Source organism: Desmodus rotundus, chromosome 9 (assembly GCF_022682495.2).
Source record: "Desmodus rotundus isolate HL8 chromosome 9, HLdesRot8A.1, whole genome shotgun sequence".
Lineage (NCBI taxonomy): Eukaryota > Metazoa > Chordata > Mammalia > Chiroptera > Phyllostomidae > Desmodus > Desmodus rotundus.
The window spans coordinates 80575012-80591719 of NC_071395.1; the positions used below are offsets into that span (position 1 = coordinate 80575012).

The window sequence follows — 16708 nt, forward strand, 5'->3', positions numbered from 1 at the left end:
GTGCTGCTGTGAACATTGGGGTGCACAGGTTCTTTTGGATTGGTGTTTCAGGGTTCTTAGGGTATAATCCCAGCAGTGGAATTGCTGGGCCAAAGGGCAGTTCCAATTTTAGTTTTCTGAGGAAATTCCATACTGTTTTCCACAGTGGCTGTACCAGTCTGCATTCCCACCAACAGTGCACTGGGGTTCCCTTTTCTCCGCATCCTCTCCAACATTTGTTTGTTGATTTGTTTATGATGGCCATAAACAAATCTGACTGGTGTGAAGTGGTATCTCATTGTGGTTTCAATTTGCATCTCTGGACTTGATAAATATTTAAAAGACAACTACTTTAATTGAGAAATTTAAACCCACAGATATCAGTTATGAATTATTTATTTTTTTCTTGTGTTTTTCGTGTATTTTTTCCATTACTATTTATCCCTCCATACCATCTTCACCGCCACCCCCCTACCCCCACAGTCACCACACTTGTCCCCGTCCATGAGTAGTTTTAGAACACAGTTTTTAGAGGCTGATCATTTGCTACTTTATTAGATAAATCGGAAATCTGAGAACCTTCATATATTATCTTTTTGCTATATTTGAATTCTGTAGAAGTTGTTTCTGGACAGTCTACGAAAAGCACTTGCTGGCCATGGAGGAAGCAGGCAGCTGACCGAAAGTGCTGCAATTGCCTGTGTCAAACTGTGTAAAGCAAGTACCTACATCAATTGGGAAGATAACTCCGTCATTTTCCTACTAGTTCAGTCCATGGTGGTTGATCTTAAGGTAACATCCTTATTATTTCTTTACTGTGAACTTTTAAAAAATTAAATGAGAAGTAAACTTCAAGTGTAAGTATTAAACTAAATCATTGTTGAAGATCATTGCTAATACTGAAGTTCTGAGTCCTTGATAATGAGTTCGTAGAACCTGCTCTTATTGTTACTATGTTCCTCAGGCTAAGTAAAGTGGCGTAAAATATGAAGAAAACACATTATTAACCAGTTTTCTTAAAGTGACATAAATATTCAGTCTTGGTTTTAAAACAGTGTGTAAATTAGGATCTGGAAGGAATTATATACATGGACTAGTAAGAAGTTTATCGAACTGATGGACCACAATGTTAGCGCTTTGTGCTGCTTCTGGCAACTGAATGTCGCTGCCGTCTGTGTGGACGGCGTGTTGATATTAAATGCTAGTAAAGGAAATACTGCGTGACTGCTTAAAGGCTTTTTTCCTTTGGGATTTTCATAGAACCTGCTTTTTAATCCAAGTAAACCATTCTCGAGAGGCAGTCAGCCTGCAGATGTGGATCTAATGATTGACTGCCTCGTTTCCTGCTTTCGTATAAGCCCTCACAACAACCAACACTTCAAGGTGAGAACATTGGTTTTTATCCGGTTATATTTACTGATGCTGTTGATCCGTTAGAAATGTGAAAAGACCAGAAAGATGACTAGGTTACACCTACATTAGTATTGCTCAATATTATATATCAGTGTTAATTTCAAGACCTTAAAAATGTATTCTACTTTTAAAAATGTTCTTTTTGTTTTCCTTTTGTCCTCACTTGTGTTACTGAATAGTTTTCTCGCAGAAATAATCTCCTATTTTCTTCTTTCATCTGTAGATTTGCCTGGCTCAGAATTCCCCGTCTACATTTCACTACGTGCTGGTAAATTCACTCCATCGAATCATCACCAATGTAAGTCCAAAAGGTATTGCTAATTACTTAATTTTTTTTTCTTTTTTAAAAAATTTCTTTTTAAGAAAGATGTCCTTCATGTACAAAACGTTCTGAATTTAGATGTATGATATGGAAAGATTTCTCATAGGTGGTTATTTATATCTAGCAACTTACATACAGTTGTAGTTTTCATATTCAATCTTGACCTGAGGGCTGTTAATGAGGAAGGTGGAATTAATAGGATCCTTTGGAAAGATTAAACCTTTAAAAACATTTTATTTGGATCCAAAGTCCTTGAGATCAGTGACACTGAAAATATAACTTAACATTTCACCCCAAAGCTTATCACATATTATTTTAATACTCTTAGCTTTTTCCCAGCATTTGATATGTTCTGGTTTGTCACCTTTACCATTTAAGTTAAAAGTGGTAGTTACGTTGTAGCTCACTATGGTACATTTAAATAATAGTGAGACCTACTTGATTGTACTTTTTAGTCTTCCTTAAACAAATAAAATACCAACACACTTAAATAGAGATGTTCACATGTTACAAAACCATATCAGACAAAATAAGCAAACTCATTAAAAGGTACTTATGAAACCTTCAGCTCTGATAAGAGTACATTCAATAGAAAGATAGCAAAACCTTACCAGATTTGGACCATTGATTTAAAAATTCTGTTCTTCTGATTATGAACAATCATATTTTGAAGGTTCTCAGGTGTTATTTACCATAGCTCCATTTTTATCCATTTATAGATATTCACACTTACATAAATCGGTTAACTTTTCCCCATTTTCCTCCCTTAGAAAGGACTTTAATCATTGATGACTTAGGTATAGTTGTCCTCTTTATCATCAAATCCATTTTAAGAGTGTGTCTCCGGTGAGTTAAAAAAAACTTCCCCGTCTTCATTTGCCTTGGATATGTTGAATTAAAGAAAAGTCTGCCCACATTTTCTTTTACCCATTTCTGCAGGGGGAATAACTATTGATAAAGCTACTTAGAGACTTTAATTTTTCCAGTGGGGTGATAGTAGCATTTGGGGCAGGATAATTCTTTGTTGTGCAGGACCGCCGTGTGCTGCAGGATGTTTAGCGTCCTCGGGCCATATTTTATTGAAATGCCATCTGCGCCCCTTCCCTCTCCCTACCCGCAAACATCCTGAACAACTAAAATTGCCTGGGGGAGTGGTGCCTCCCTCAGTGGAGTATCTGTGAGTTAAATTTTAGGTAGACGTAACAGGAAACACAGTTTGTTCCAAAAGGGAAAGTTTAATGAATCTGATTGCAGATAAGGTATGTTCTTATCAAAAAGTTTTAAAATTTGTACTTTTACCAGTGTAATGAGACAGTACATTGTATCTTCAAGGTTTACTTTCAAGTCCATTTAAAAAAAAAATGATATTCCCCCCAAGTTTATGTGTAATTCAGAAATAAAGATTACTACTTTTTTCCTTTGGTTTATAATACTAAAAGATTCCATTTATTAGAGTGGATGGCTCCACATAAGTGCTTAAAACTTGTATTTAATAAACCCAAGTATATACTATTTTGATACTTTGTGGCTAGTTACTTTAATTGTAAAATATTTTTGTCTACAATTGAATATATAGAGCACTTTCAAGCATGGACTTGGCACTGCTGTAAGTGGCTGAGCTGCTCCTTTGTGGGTGTGAAGCATGCCTGGAGTGGTACTTCATGCATGCCTCCGTGTACGTGGTGAAGTGGTGTGCATCCGCCCGTACTCGAGCGAGTACTGCATGTGTGAAGGTGGAGTGTGTCTGTATCAAAAGTCACATCAACATGAATTCTATTTTTATAAAAATACCTATATTGATTAAGTTTTAAAATAGTAAGCATCAGGAACTTTTCGATGAATAGCTTGAAAAGGAGTGTAAATTTGAGTCTGTAAAGTATCTTTTAAAGCTATGCTTTTGATAATGATACTTTATAATTATAGGCTTTGATACAGTATTTTTGTTGGGGTCCCCCCCTTTGTTTTGAGACGAATAGATAGTGGTCTAAAGTATTTTCTGACTGATAGGACTGTTTATAAAGTAACAGGTAAATTTATGGAATTATTATAGAATCTCACTGAAGACAGGTATTATGAAAATATTTTGTCTTGAAATCACGTGAAATTTTCTTGGACATTTGGACTTGTAATCTTAAATTCATTCGTAGTATAAGATTTCATTGTGAAGGATTCTTGGTTCAATACACCTCATAAGTTTCTTCTTCCATGGTTCTTCAGCCAGGTCATAGATTTTTTAAAAATTACCATGTTCTCAAAAGTTTTACTGCTGTGTTTTTGAGACTTTTATTTAGAAGTAGTAATGGTATTTGCAGTTTGGTTTTTGCTTTTGTGAAACATACCCATACTCAGTTCATAAGTAGTATTTAGCTCTAAAATATTTTACTGTGTCACCTTTGTTACTATGGCATGTTGTAAGAGATACATTGTACTTGCAAGATCTAAGTTAAGTTTTTACTCTTTATAGGATTCTGTTAGGCTAAATTAGATATGTTGTTATAGTTGGGAAATTAAAGAAATAATATGCACATATATGAACAAACTTATCTTAGTCATCAGCAGAACATGGTGTAGCTGGTGTAGTACTTGGTATTCCGTTTTTTTCTTTGTGGCAGTTTATTGTGGTTTACTATGGATAGTTCACACATTGAGAATGAGATGGTCTCTTCCTAGTGAGAGGTTTTGGTTAAAGAAATTATTTCCAAGGCATTTGAAAATTTATTTAAATGATCTCTTGAAGAATTGCCGCATAGTCTGATCATATTGTGAAAGTATTGCCATTTGTTTGGCAATAAACTTAGTGTTTTCAAGGAAAAAAAAGAATGTCTACTTTGACTTGTTTCAGAAAGGACACATTAGTAACTGCTCAAAACACAAAAATTTTAACTAACTACATGGTGTCTAGGTTTTAGTGCCTATTTTATTTGAAAGTGTATCTTTAACTTTTACTTTAAAATGAATGAATTTATAAATTAGGAAAATTAGCCATTATGAAAATCACCAGATCCTAAGTTAAAATCAAGTTGTTTTATAGGGTATGCGTGGTAGTATGATCTGGAAACAGCCCAAACGCCCATCAGTAGTTGAGTAGATAATAAAGCGGTGGTAGTTTATACAGTGGAATACTAGTTGGTCATAAACAAGGAAAGATAGCTTTTGCAACAGCATGGATGGATCTGGAGAATATTATGCTAAGTGAAATAAGCTAGTTGGAGAAAGACAAATACCGTATGATCTCACTTACATGTGGGATCTAATAAAATAACTTAAAACAGAAACAGAAGCATAGATACAGAGAATAGACTGATGGCTGTCAGAGGGATGGGGTTTGAGGAGATGGGGGACAAGAGGTGAAGGGATTTACATGCATAAAGCACATGGACACAGACAACAGTGTGGTGATAGCCAGAGGGAAAGAGGGATGAGGGGAGGTAGAAGAGGGCGAAGTGGGGAAAATGGGGATGGAATGAGACTTGACTTTGGGCAATGGGCACATGATGCAGTGTGCAGATGATGTTTTGTTGAGTTGTATACTTGAAACTTCTATGGTTTTGTTAACCAGTATCACCCCGATAAACTAAATTTTTAAAAAAGACAATAATTTTAATAGGATGTTATATGGGATGCATAGCTCTCTAATTGGTTTTTGGGGGGCCGCCAAAAGACCAGAATTATTTTCTGGGTGGTGGATCCCTTGTAGTACAGGCTCCCCCTGTTAGGTCAGTATTTTAGGAACCCATCTGTATCTGTACCAGCTGGTGGTGTTGTGAGAGGCTGCATTCAGCTTCATTGAAGTTTTTTGTACCCATTTCATGATGGGTGATTTACGAGCATACCTGCCCCAACAGTGTTGAGTGTTCAGCAGTTTTTGACCAAAAATGGCATGACCCCCCTGCTCCACCCTCCCTATTCACCCCATCTTTCCCCAAGAGACCTATTTTTGTTTCCTCCGATGAAAAAAGTCCTCAAAGGGAAATGTTTTGCTGATGTGGAAGAAGTGAAACAAAAATGGCAGAAGCACTAAAAGGCATCAAAATTGACAAGTTCAGAAACTGTTTTGAGCAGTGGGAAGACATGTCTCCATAGGGGTACTGCATCAAATGGAGAGTACAGTACTTAGAAGGTGACTGAAGTTTAAACATGTAAGAATCAATACACAATTTTTATAAATAAATTCCTTTTTTTGCCCCCACCTTCATAATATGGGGTTAGTAGAGTAAGGAGGACCCTTATCTCAATGCATTTTTGTGATTATTCAGCTTATTTTAAGCTGATTAATACAAGTTGGATTCTTAGTAAACGTATGGAAATCATGCTTTGTTGATTGTTTGGGCAAGCCAGATGACCAAATTGACCCAGGTTTAAAGATATAACCAAACTAAAACTTGATCATTTGTTTAGGAGTTAGCTTAATAAACTAAGAGTTGAGGGAAAAGCAGTAACAATCATATTATCCCCCCAAAATTATTTCTTCCCTCACAGCTTTAGTGTCCCTTCCTCACTGTAGTTTAGTATTCAAATTATGTATTGTAAATTGGTTGTATAATTTATTATCTAGTAAATAGGTTTTTAATTCAAAGTTTTGAATTAAAGTAATATAACTTTGTACTACTGAAAGTATTCTGAGAATTATGGATAGAGAAATTAAATGTTGAGAATTTAACTAGCTTAGCTTTGAATAAGAAGGAACCTGTGAGTAGGATGTAAAGCTATTAAATCGCTCTTACCTACTAATTCAGTCATTCTTTCAGGTGTTTTCTATAGCAGAAATATTATAAATTTGAAGTCTCTCTTTATATTTTTAAAGATTTTATTTATTTAATTTTAGAGAGAGGGGGAGGGAGAGAGAAAGAGAGAGAGGAACATCAATGTGTGGTTGCCTCTCGCACGCCCCCTACCAGGGACCTGGCCTGCAACCCAGGCATGTGCCCCAATGGGGAATCGAACCAGCAACTCTGTGGTTCGCAGGCCAGCACTCAATCTACTGAGCCGCACCGACCAGGGCTGAAGTCTATATTTTAAGTCATCCCATTCCTTGCATATTCTCCACATATAGTAAAAATTCATCCATTTTTGTATTACTCTAAACTTTATCGTTGATTTTTATAATTGTTGTTTTTCACAATATAGTAACTAAGTAATTTTAACATAAAAGTTATAGAGAGACACTTGCAGCACTGACTGGTATGGCACAATGGGTTGGGCATCATCACACAGACTGAAAGATTGCCTGTTCGATTCCGTGTCAGGGCACATGCCTGGGCTGTGGGCCAGGTCCCCCGTTAGGATTGTGCAAGAGGCAACCAACCGACCAGTGTTTCTCTCCCCCCCTTTCAGCCTCCCTTCCCCTCTCTCTAAAAAATAAATAAAATCTTTTTTAAAAAAGATACACATTCAAATAAAATAGGCATTAAAAACTAGAATCAAAACTAAACTGGTTAAACCAAAATATAAAAATATTTTCATAAAATCATTATCTTTTAAAAATATTTAGCTATGATCAAACTGTCTTCGTGGTGCTCATTAGTCTTTTCATGTATTGTACCATTATTGCATTAACAGTTTAAGATTACAGGTTGACTAATACTTTTATCTCATTTACTAATTTGATGTTGTAATTATCATTGTTGTTTGTAGGCATATAAGTGATTGTTTGCCACATGTTCCTTCAACATTATGTTGAACCACTAATCTCTTAAAGCTTTGATAATCACATTCTTACCTGGTAAATGTGTAATATATGTGTGTATGTTTCTGAAATATGTAAAATATTAAACTAATAAGTGACAATTGGCTTTTGAATTAGCTCTCTAAAGACTCTGCTTTTCAAATTTACTAACGTATCAGTGAGAAGAGACACTCCATATGATCATGCTCATGAATCAGACTATTTGTCTCTTATTTATTATTACATTTTAAAATGGATGTATGGTTTGAATTAAAGATATTATTTGCAGACATTGGCAATCATGGTGTGTGTTTGCATGGTCTTAGAAAGTTTCTCACAAAAGGATAAAACAAACTACATTGGTGACCAGAGCATATAACTTATGCAAGTTTGTACTTTTCCTTTCTTATGGTCTCTGCTCTTGTCCAGTCTGCACTGGATTGGTGGCCCAAGATTGATGCCGTGTATTGTCACTCAGTTGAACTTCGAAATATGTTCGGTGAAACACTTCATAAAGCGGTGCAGGGCTGCGGAGCACACCCAGCGATACGAATGGCCCCGGTAAGATTGGTCATGCATTTTTAATCCCACCTTCTTCCTCTTGTTTTTTCAGTGTCTTTATCCTGTTCCTGCTGTTTTGATTATTTTAGAAAATCAAATGTGTCCTTCCTTTTCTGTAAGCACTGTGATACACTGTATCCCTCACTATCGTTGCAATACTAGTTTATGATGTTGGTTTTCAACACTATTTCAGTGAATTGAACTTATTTTTCTTAGAGACATTTTCTCATGAAATGCCATTAAAATCTTAATGTCACTTTTTAAAATAGTTTTTCTCCTTTATAAATAAAAATATTTTGATTAGCTCCTCATCTTTTGAGGATGGGTAGGGGAAGCTGACTTCTGGTTTAGAGTGAATGTTCCTACTAATGCAGTGTGCCTTTGGATGCTCACTGTTACACACATAAAATTTAAAATTTTTATTTTAAATAAAATAATTCAGCAAACATGCTCTGAGCTCTTAAAAATGATAGGCACTTTGATATTGAAGTTTGACTGTGTTTAAACTTAATAAAAGCAGACTTTCAGATTAGGTATTGTAACAAATTAGTACTCTTTATGGAATTTTAAAACTCACGGGGGACCCATTTGAACAGACAATTCATTGTAGGATTGTAGAAGTCATATATTGCTATTTATGTGTAGCAAGAGTATTGTACTTGGCAACTCTTGACATTGATTGGTGGTGCTTTGTCTTCTGCTTCTTATTTTCTATTCTTATTGGCTGCTGTCGCTCACATGATCAGATGCCAACCAGTCACTGTTTTGCATGGCAGTGGGCTTCTGTGGCTGTAAGTATGACCCATTGTAACTATCTCAGAAAAGTCCTTGCTTTCTTTGACTTTTCTGTGCTTAGTTACCATCTAGTCACGTCACGTCATTTCAAATGAAAATCTAGCATGTTTTTACCTATTGGTTTTATCTGGTAAATTAGCCACTTCACACTTAGAAGATAATTTAAACAGCTTCCTGCCTGGCATGCTTTTCTTTTTCCAAGTCCCCTTCCTCAATAAATATTTTGGTTTTATGTGGTGGTAGTTCACTCTTAACCCAGTCGTCAGTAGTTGTGGTGGAGGATTATTTACCTTCGGGGGTGTCCAACCTTTTGGCGTCTCCGGGCCACACTGGAAGAAGAGTTGTCTTGACCCACACATTACATACACAAACACTAACAAAAAGTGATGAGCAAAAACATAGGTTTTAAGTAAATTTACAATTTTGTGTTGGGCTACATTCGTATCCATACTGGACCACATGTGGCCTGCAGGTTGGACACCCCTGGTAGGTGTTCAGATAGAGAAGTTGGCTATGCCATATGTTTTGGGATTATTTAGCCTAAAAATTTATAGCCAAAAGAGCAAGAGAATGATGTTTTATTTATTTTTTAAGATATATTTTACTGATTATACTATTGTAGTTGTCCCAGTTTTTCCTTCTTTGCTCCCTTCCATTAAGTACCCTCTTCCCTCCAGCAGTCCCCCCACTTAGTTCATGTCCATGGGTTGTGCATATAAATTCTTTGGCTTTTTCATTTATTTGTACCTACCAATTATACTTCTTAATCCCTGCACCTTTTCCCTTATTCTCCCCCTTCTCTCTCCCAGATGATAACCCTCCAAATGATCTGCATATCTGTGATTCTATTCCTGTTCTGGTTGTTTGCTTGGTTTGTTTTTTTAGATTCAATTGATAATTGTGAGTGTGTTATCATTTTAGTGTTCATAGTTTTGATCTTCCTTTTTCTTAAATAAGTCCCTTTAACATTTCATATAATAAGGGCTTGGTGATGAGGAACTCCTTTAGCTTTACCTTGTCTGGGAAGCACTTTATCTGCCCTTCCATTCTAAATGATAGCTTTGCTGGATAGAGTAATCTTGGATGTAGGTCCTTGCTTTTCATCACTTTGAATTACTTCTTGCCAGTCTCTTCTTGCCTGCGAGGTTTCTTTTGAGAAATCAGCATGTAGTCTTATGGGAACTCCTTTGTAGGTAACTCTCTGCTTTTCTCTTGCCGCTTTTAAGATTCTCTCTTTATCTTTAGCCTCTGACATTTTAATTATGATGTGTCTTGGTGTGGTCCTCTTTGTGCCCAACTTGTTTGGTACTCTCTGTGCTTCCTGGACTTGTATGTCTATTTCCTTTGCCAAATTAGGGAAGTTTTCTTTTCTGTTTTTTCAAGTAAGTTTTCAATTTCTTGTTCTTCTTCTTCTCTTTCTGGCATCCTTATGATTCAGATGTTGGTATGTTTGGAGATGTCCCAGAGGGTCCTTATACTATCCTTGTTTTTTGAATTCTTTTTCTTCTTGCTGTTCTGGTTGAATGTTTATTTCTGCTTTACGTTTCAAATTGTTGATCTAAATCCTGGCTTCTTCCCCTCTGCTGATGGTTCCCCGTAGATTTTTCTATATTTTACTTAGTGTAAACTTCATTTCTTCCTTTATGTTATTACCATACTCAGTGATTTCCTTGAGCATCCTGATCCACCAGTGTTTTGAACTCTGCATCTGATAGGTTGATTATCTCTGTTTCGTTTAGTTCTTTTTCTGGAGTTTTGTTCTGTTCTTTTATTTGGGCCATATTTCTTTGTCTCCTCAATTTGGCAGCCTCCCCATGTTTGTTTGTGTATTAGGTAGAGCTGCTTTGATTCCCTGTCTTAGCAGCATGGCCTGTTGTAGAAGAGGCACCTGTATATTGTGTGGGGAGGAGCCTTAGGTAATCACTAGAGTGGGGCTACCTGCTTCACTGCTTTGTGGCTCTGTTTGGAGGAGGATTCGGAGAGGGAACAATGCCACGCTGCCTGGCTTCTGGAGGTTTGCCTGGAACTTGCCTTGTTTCCTTCACCTACTTCCCATATGTAACTGGCACCCTTCCAGCTATTGACCTAGTGTGAATCCCAGAGTGGATGGGTTTGATTACCTTCTAAGTCCGTGCTTGCCCTTAAAATGGAGTCTTCTGAACCTTTGGCAGTTTCTTATGCTGCTGCAACCCCCATTGGTTGTTACAGCCAGAAGTTATGGGGATTTATCTTCCTGGTGCTGGAACCCTGGGCTGTGTGGTCTGGCCTGGGGCTGGGATTGCTGGCTCCCAAGATATCCCTCCCGGTTTTTATCCACCGTATGCGAACGTGGCACCGTCCCACATTCCGCCACCACCAGCTCTCTATGGCCATTTTGTCTTTGCGCCTCTCCACCTGCCTCTGCAACTCTGCCCCTCCTACCCATCTGGATGAGTGTGGCTTCTTTAAATCCTTGGTTGTCAGACTTCCATACAGCTCAGTTTTCTGACAGTTCTGGGTGTTACCTGTTTTGAGACCTAGCTGTAATTCTTTCTGTGGTGGCATCAGGAGGTGAAGCGTGTCTGCCTGCATCTCCATCTTGACCAGAAGTCCCCTGATGTTTTATTAAATAAAATGCAAAATAATTTTTAGTTGACTTTTTGTAATGCCAAGTACTTAATTTTTTAAGAAATTGAAATTTCAATCCAAGTATAAGGTAAACATTATAAGTATAAGGTAGACAGTATCTGATCCATAGTAGGCATTTAGTACATATTTGTTGAATGAGTGAATGAATTTCTTACTGGACCTGCTTTCAGAACCTTTCTCCATATGGTTTTCTTCTGTTGTGGAAATAATTCAACCTAATACTTTTTTTTTCCAATTAAAGTGGCATATTAAGATCTGATTTTATTGTTCCAGATGTAGTGTAATAATTGATTAAATCTGTTAACCTGCTGTATCTCATACCATATTTCTACTAAACAGTCTAAAATTGCATTATTGTCTTAGATTGAACTTTCAATCATTTGAACTCTTTAGCCATTTTCATATGAATATTGAGCCATACCTTCTCCATTTTGTACTTTTGTAGTATTTAAAAAATTGGAAATATTTATCTTAGCACTCATCAATTACTGTTTTAAAATTGATAGCCTGTTGATAGTTGATATATGAATTTTCACAAATATGTATAATTTCTGCATATTTTGCTTCTTATGATACTGGCTTAGCAAATGCTTTTTTTAAAAAAATAAGATTTTATTTATGAATTTTAAGAGAGCGGGGAAAGAAGGAAGAGAGAAAGAGAAACATCTGTTAGTTGCCCTGACCAGCATCTGAACAAGCAGGCTTTTGGTTCACAGTCTGGTGCTCGATCCACTGAGCCACACCAGTCAGAGCAACACTTCTCACGTGCCTGTAACTTAGATGTTTAAGTTAACAAATGATTTGGAATTTTTTTTTAATCCTCACCCAAGGATATAGTCTACTGATTCCAGAGAAAGAGGAAGGCGGGGGGGGAGAGAGAGAGAGAAACATCGATCAGTTGCCTTTCATATGTGCCCCGACTCAGGACTGAACACACAGCCTAGGCATGTGCCCTGACCGGGAATAGAAACTGTGACCTTTCAGCTTATGGGTTGGCACTCCAACCAACTGTGCCACACTGTCCAGGCCTAGTTTGGCTACTTAACACATGTCTAAATACTCTGATTTATGCTTTTTCCCTGGCCATGACTGAGTCTCTTCTTTGGTCATAGCACATATACCAATTTGGATACCTACTAGTACAATATCTCCAATATGGAAGATCAATTAAAAAGTTAATGAATGGCTCTGACTGGTGCTGCTCAGTGGATTGAGTGCCGGCCTGTGAACCCAAAGGTCACCAGTTCGATTCCCAGTCAGGGCACATGGCCTGGGTTGCAGGCCAGGTCCCCATTTGGGGGCATGTGAGAAGCAGCTGATCGATGTTATCTCTTGCACATCAATATTTCTCTCCCCATTTCTCCCTCCCTTCCCCTTTCTCCAAAAAATAAATAAGTAAAATCTAAAAACAAAACAACTTAAAAAAAACAATGAATGGGTTATTTTTTTAAATATATTTCTAGTTAAGAAATACATTTCTTCTTTATTAGCAAGTTGTTTCTTGCATATAACTCACTAATGGTCAGTAATTAAAAGGTGTTTGAATTGAAAAATTTATTTGTATTTTTCAAGTCATATCTCATATTAGGGAGTCATGCTGGAGCAAAATTTATAGGCTGATACCTGAGATTAAGAGATGAGATAATTAAATTATTATTTACTTTTTGGAAAGGATTACTAATTAAGAGATAATTCTTTTTTTAATATATAATCTTTATTATATATTTTCCCATTAACATTTAGACCCCTTAACCCCCTTATAGTCTGCTTACATCTGTTCATTGTTCTCTGATCCGCCTTCCTGTGCAGTGGCTGCATCAGGGAAGGGCAGTTATACTGAGTTACTTACTTCTCAGTAAATAAACGTGTTCAGTGAAACTTTCATCTTGATTGAAGGTGTTACCTCAACTTAAAAAGAAAAAAAAAAGTTTAACGGGAACAAACAGTAGAAACAATTTATTAAATACATTTGGTAAGACATTTGTGGTCAGATTATAAATACAGAAAACAAACAGTATTTGTAAGTTTGCTGTTTCTTTTGTATAGAGACCTTCTGGACCATTAATGTGTACTTTTCCTCCCCTCTGAAGACCAAAAACCTTCAGTGTTCTTGGGCATAATAACAAATGTATTACTCACACTTAAACACTGAGAACAGTGGCTCTGTGTTATAGATACGCCTCTCCACTTTTTACCTTTGGAAGAGAGCCTATTTATATGGACATTTTTATTACAGGTGCATAGCTGCTGCATATTCCATCTGTTTGTATATGTGCTCACATAAAGGCATACATGTCAAAACATATTTTTTGCCTTTTAAAGGAAAAGGGGATATATTCGCTAAGAATAGAGAGAAAGGTGGTATTGGATCTGGAATGTAATTGCTGGATTTTTGGTTGAATAACATCTATAATTATAGTGCCAGCACAGTATCCAACATAGTATCTCTGCAATGTAAACATATTTTCCATGAATTAATCTTTCTCAAAGAGTTCTTTCTCTGTTTTACCATTGTTCTTGTTCTGTAACTTGAGGGAGATGGAATGCCATGGAAGGAAAAAGCAAACTTACAATTAAACTATTAAATACAGAGGTTGCCTGTACAGCATATCTCATCAATTCTAGGAAGCACTTTTAGTTTTTAACATCTCTGAAATTGACAATGCATCTTATTGGTCTGACAGTTAACAGTGGTCATTCATTCTTTGTCCGGGCAGTGATGATGCACTTAGAGTTGATAATGTCACAGATTCCATGAAGTATTTGTGTCTACCTATGAAGGATGAATGTTAAATGCATTGCTTAATGTATTTTGAGAGCTGTAGACTGTTTTAATAATGTCAGTGTTTTTACATTTTGGCAATTGTTTATGTAGGAGTCAGTATTTTAATATATTGTAATTTATTTTTCTCTTAAATGTTTTAATAATATTTTAAGTATTTTATTATATTTTTCACTTAAATTTTATTAGATTATATAATTAAAATGTTGCAAAAATAATTTTCATTTGATTTTTTAAGGTGAATAACATTAACCTTATACTTACTATTGGATGCTTCTACTAATACCCACAGATTTTGTGTTATAAAATGTTTATTTTTTCGAAGCTTTTTTTATAATTTATTTTTAAAAGTTGGATAGCTGTTATCTTGAACAATGCCTGATTCTTACAAGATGATGTCATGTTTTTGTTTTTAGAGTCTTACATTTAAAGAAAAAGTAACAAGCCTTAAATTTAAAGAAAAACCTACAGACCTGGAGACGAGAAGCTACAAGTATCTTCTCTTGTCCATGGTGAAACTAATTCATGCAGATCCAAAGCTCTTGCTTTGTGTAAGTATTTTTATGAGCTGCCTTGAAATTATTATACTTAGTTTGGTTTAACTGAAATGCTAAGACCTTGAATACAATTATTACCTAAAGATCACTTACTGATTCTTTCTGATCATGCTTGAAGACATTACTAAGAAAACTAATTTATAGAGGATACTAATATAATTAGATCAGATTGTTTTACTTTTCTTTTTTCTCTATTGTTCATACTTTGGTGAACTCTTTTGTGCTTACCCTGTTACTAGATTATAAATTATTCAGGCATTATCCTGAAATGGGGGTGAAGGGTAATGAAGCAAGCCATAAATCAGAGTGCTTTCTACATCTATATGGTTGGTTTTTTAAAATCTCCAATTGCTGTAGCCAAACCATTTAGCTTTTCTTTCCTTCTTTCTTGCTGTCATAAACCTTCTATGTTCATTGGTTTTGCCTACCAGTTCTGTATTGGGAGAAAGAGAAGAAAATGGGTGTGGTTAGCACTCAGTTATTGTCAGTAAGTCTGCTCTTACAGCCTCAGGTGGTATTAGGATCCAGAGAGCGGCAGTCTGGTACACAGAATAATTAAGAACTAACAGATGTAAGTGAGTGATAGCTATGTGAAGTGATTGAAGACATGGGCCCTGGGGACAGACTAGTTATGTGATTTGGGTGACTTAAACTCTCTGCTTTAATTTTCTCATGTGAAATGGTACAATAGTTTCTACCTTAGAGAGATTCTAAGAAGATTGATATTGAACATGTTTTTAGAAATAATGTAAAATAAGTGCATAATAAGCATAAATAAATGTTAGCTATTGATATTAATAAAATAGTTAACATTAACAGTAATGTTATCAATGCCCCAGATGTAGCAGTAATACATTGTGAAGTTCATAGGATACATGTTGAACTTCTGTGGAGTTACTCCAGTCTCTGGAGAGCCGCATCCAGAAAGATCTGTTATTGCTTTGTTCAGCAATATGCCTTAAAAGTGCTAAGGTACATTCAATTTTGATGGCATATTTTTCAAATTACTGTACTATAGGAGTTTATAACTTGATAGCCATAGTTTCAAGAGTTCTGTGAACCCCCTGAATTAAAAAACAAGTAGACACGTGAGTATTTTTTCTGGAGAGAAACAAGAGAAGAGAGGGAGATAGAATTCCTGCAACGGTGTCCCAACCCGAAGGCCACATGTGGCCCGGGATGGCTATAAATGCGGCCCAACACAAAATCGTACATTTACTGAAGCCTTTTTTTTTTTTTTTTTTTTCTCATCAGTTTTCATTAGTGTCTGTGTATTTAATGTGTGGCCCAAGACAACTCTTCTCCCAGTGTGGCCCAGAGACGCCAAAAGGTTGGACACCCCTGCAAGGATTAGTGACCCCAAAAGAAGGCCTCTGATATTTTGAACTCTTTGAAAAGCCCATCCAAAGTTGGGAATCTAATAGAATAAACTGTTAGAACTTTGGCATGAAAAAGTTTCATAAAAACTATCAGTGAGACTCTATGAAACCAATGAAATACCCTTTCTCTTATTCCTGTCATGTTGGCACAGTTATTCCATCATGCATGTCATATATAATAGCACCACTTTGTTTGCATTGCTATAATTCAGAATCAAAGAAGGCACTAAAGTCACTGGTGACTTATGTGTTAAGTATTTTATTGTTGGAAGAACAAGAACTTAAACAAAACTTGCTGTTTTCCCAGTTTGAAATTTAGCAAACACAAAAGGGCCATTTAAAATTGAAATTATTTTCTCTGCTGCCATCTAGTGGTCAAATAACTTTTAAAATAGTGATTCATTGATTGATTATTTCATATTTTACATATAAAAATTCTAAATCTTAGTAAATGGGAGAAGTGTAGGAATAGCTATTAAATGATTTTAATCATGGTATTTTTAAAGTAATGCAGTTCTGTTTTCTTCCATCTCTACCATCTCTATTCTAATTCTTATTACTCTCATTTTTTCAATCCTAATTGCTTAGCTTTTATCATCTGCTACCTCACTTTCATCATTTTTCTGC

General features: G+C 36.0%; 1 protein-coding gene across 6 annotated transcripts in view; it reads left to right on the plus strand.

Moving 5' to 3' along the window:
• Window positions 1-16708, plus strand: part of NF1 (neurofibromin 1) — a 220448-nt gene that overhangs the window by 63623 nt on the left and 140117 nt on the right. For all 6 annotated transcript variants that reach the window (XR_008425115.2, XM_053910986.2, XM_053910985.2 and 3 more), the window contains exons 9-13: window positions 598-771; window positions 1240-1362; window positions 1616-1690; window positions 7809-7940; window positions 14562-14696. Coding sequence is in view for 5 of the 6 variants with exons in the window: in XM_053910986.2 (XP_053766961.1) it covers window positions 598-771; window positions 1240-1362; window positions 1616-1690; window positions 7809-7940; window positions 14562-14696 (639 nt within the window). In the remaining variant the exon portion in view is untranslated. The remainder of the gene's footprint in view (window positions 1-597; window positions 772-1239; window positions 1363-1615; window positions 1691-7808; window positions 7941-14561; window positions 14697-16708) is intronic.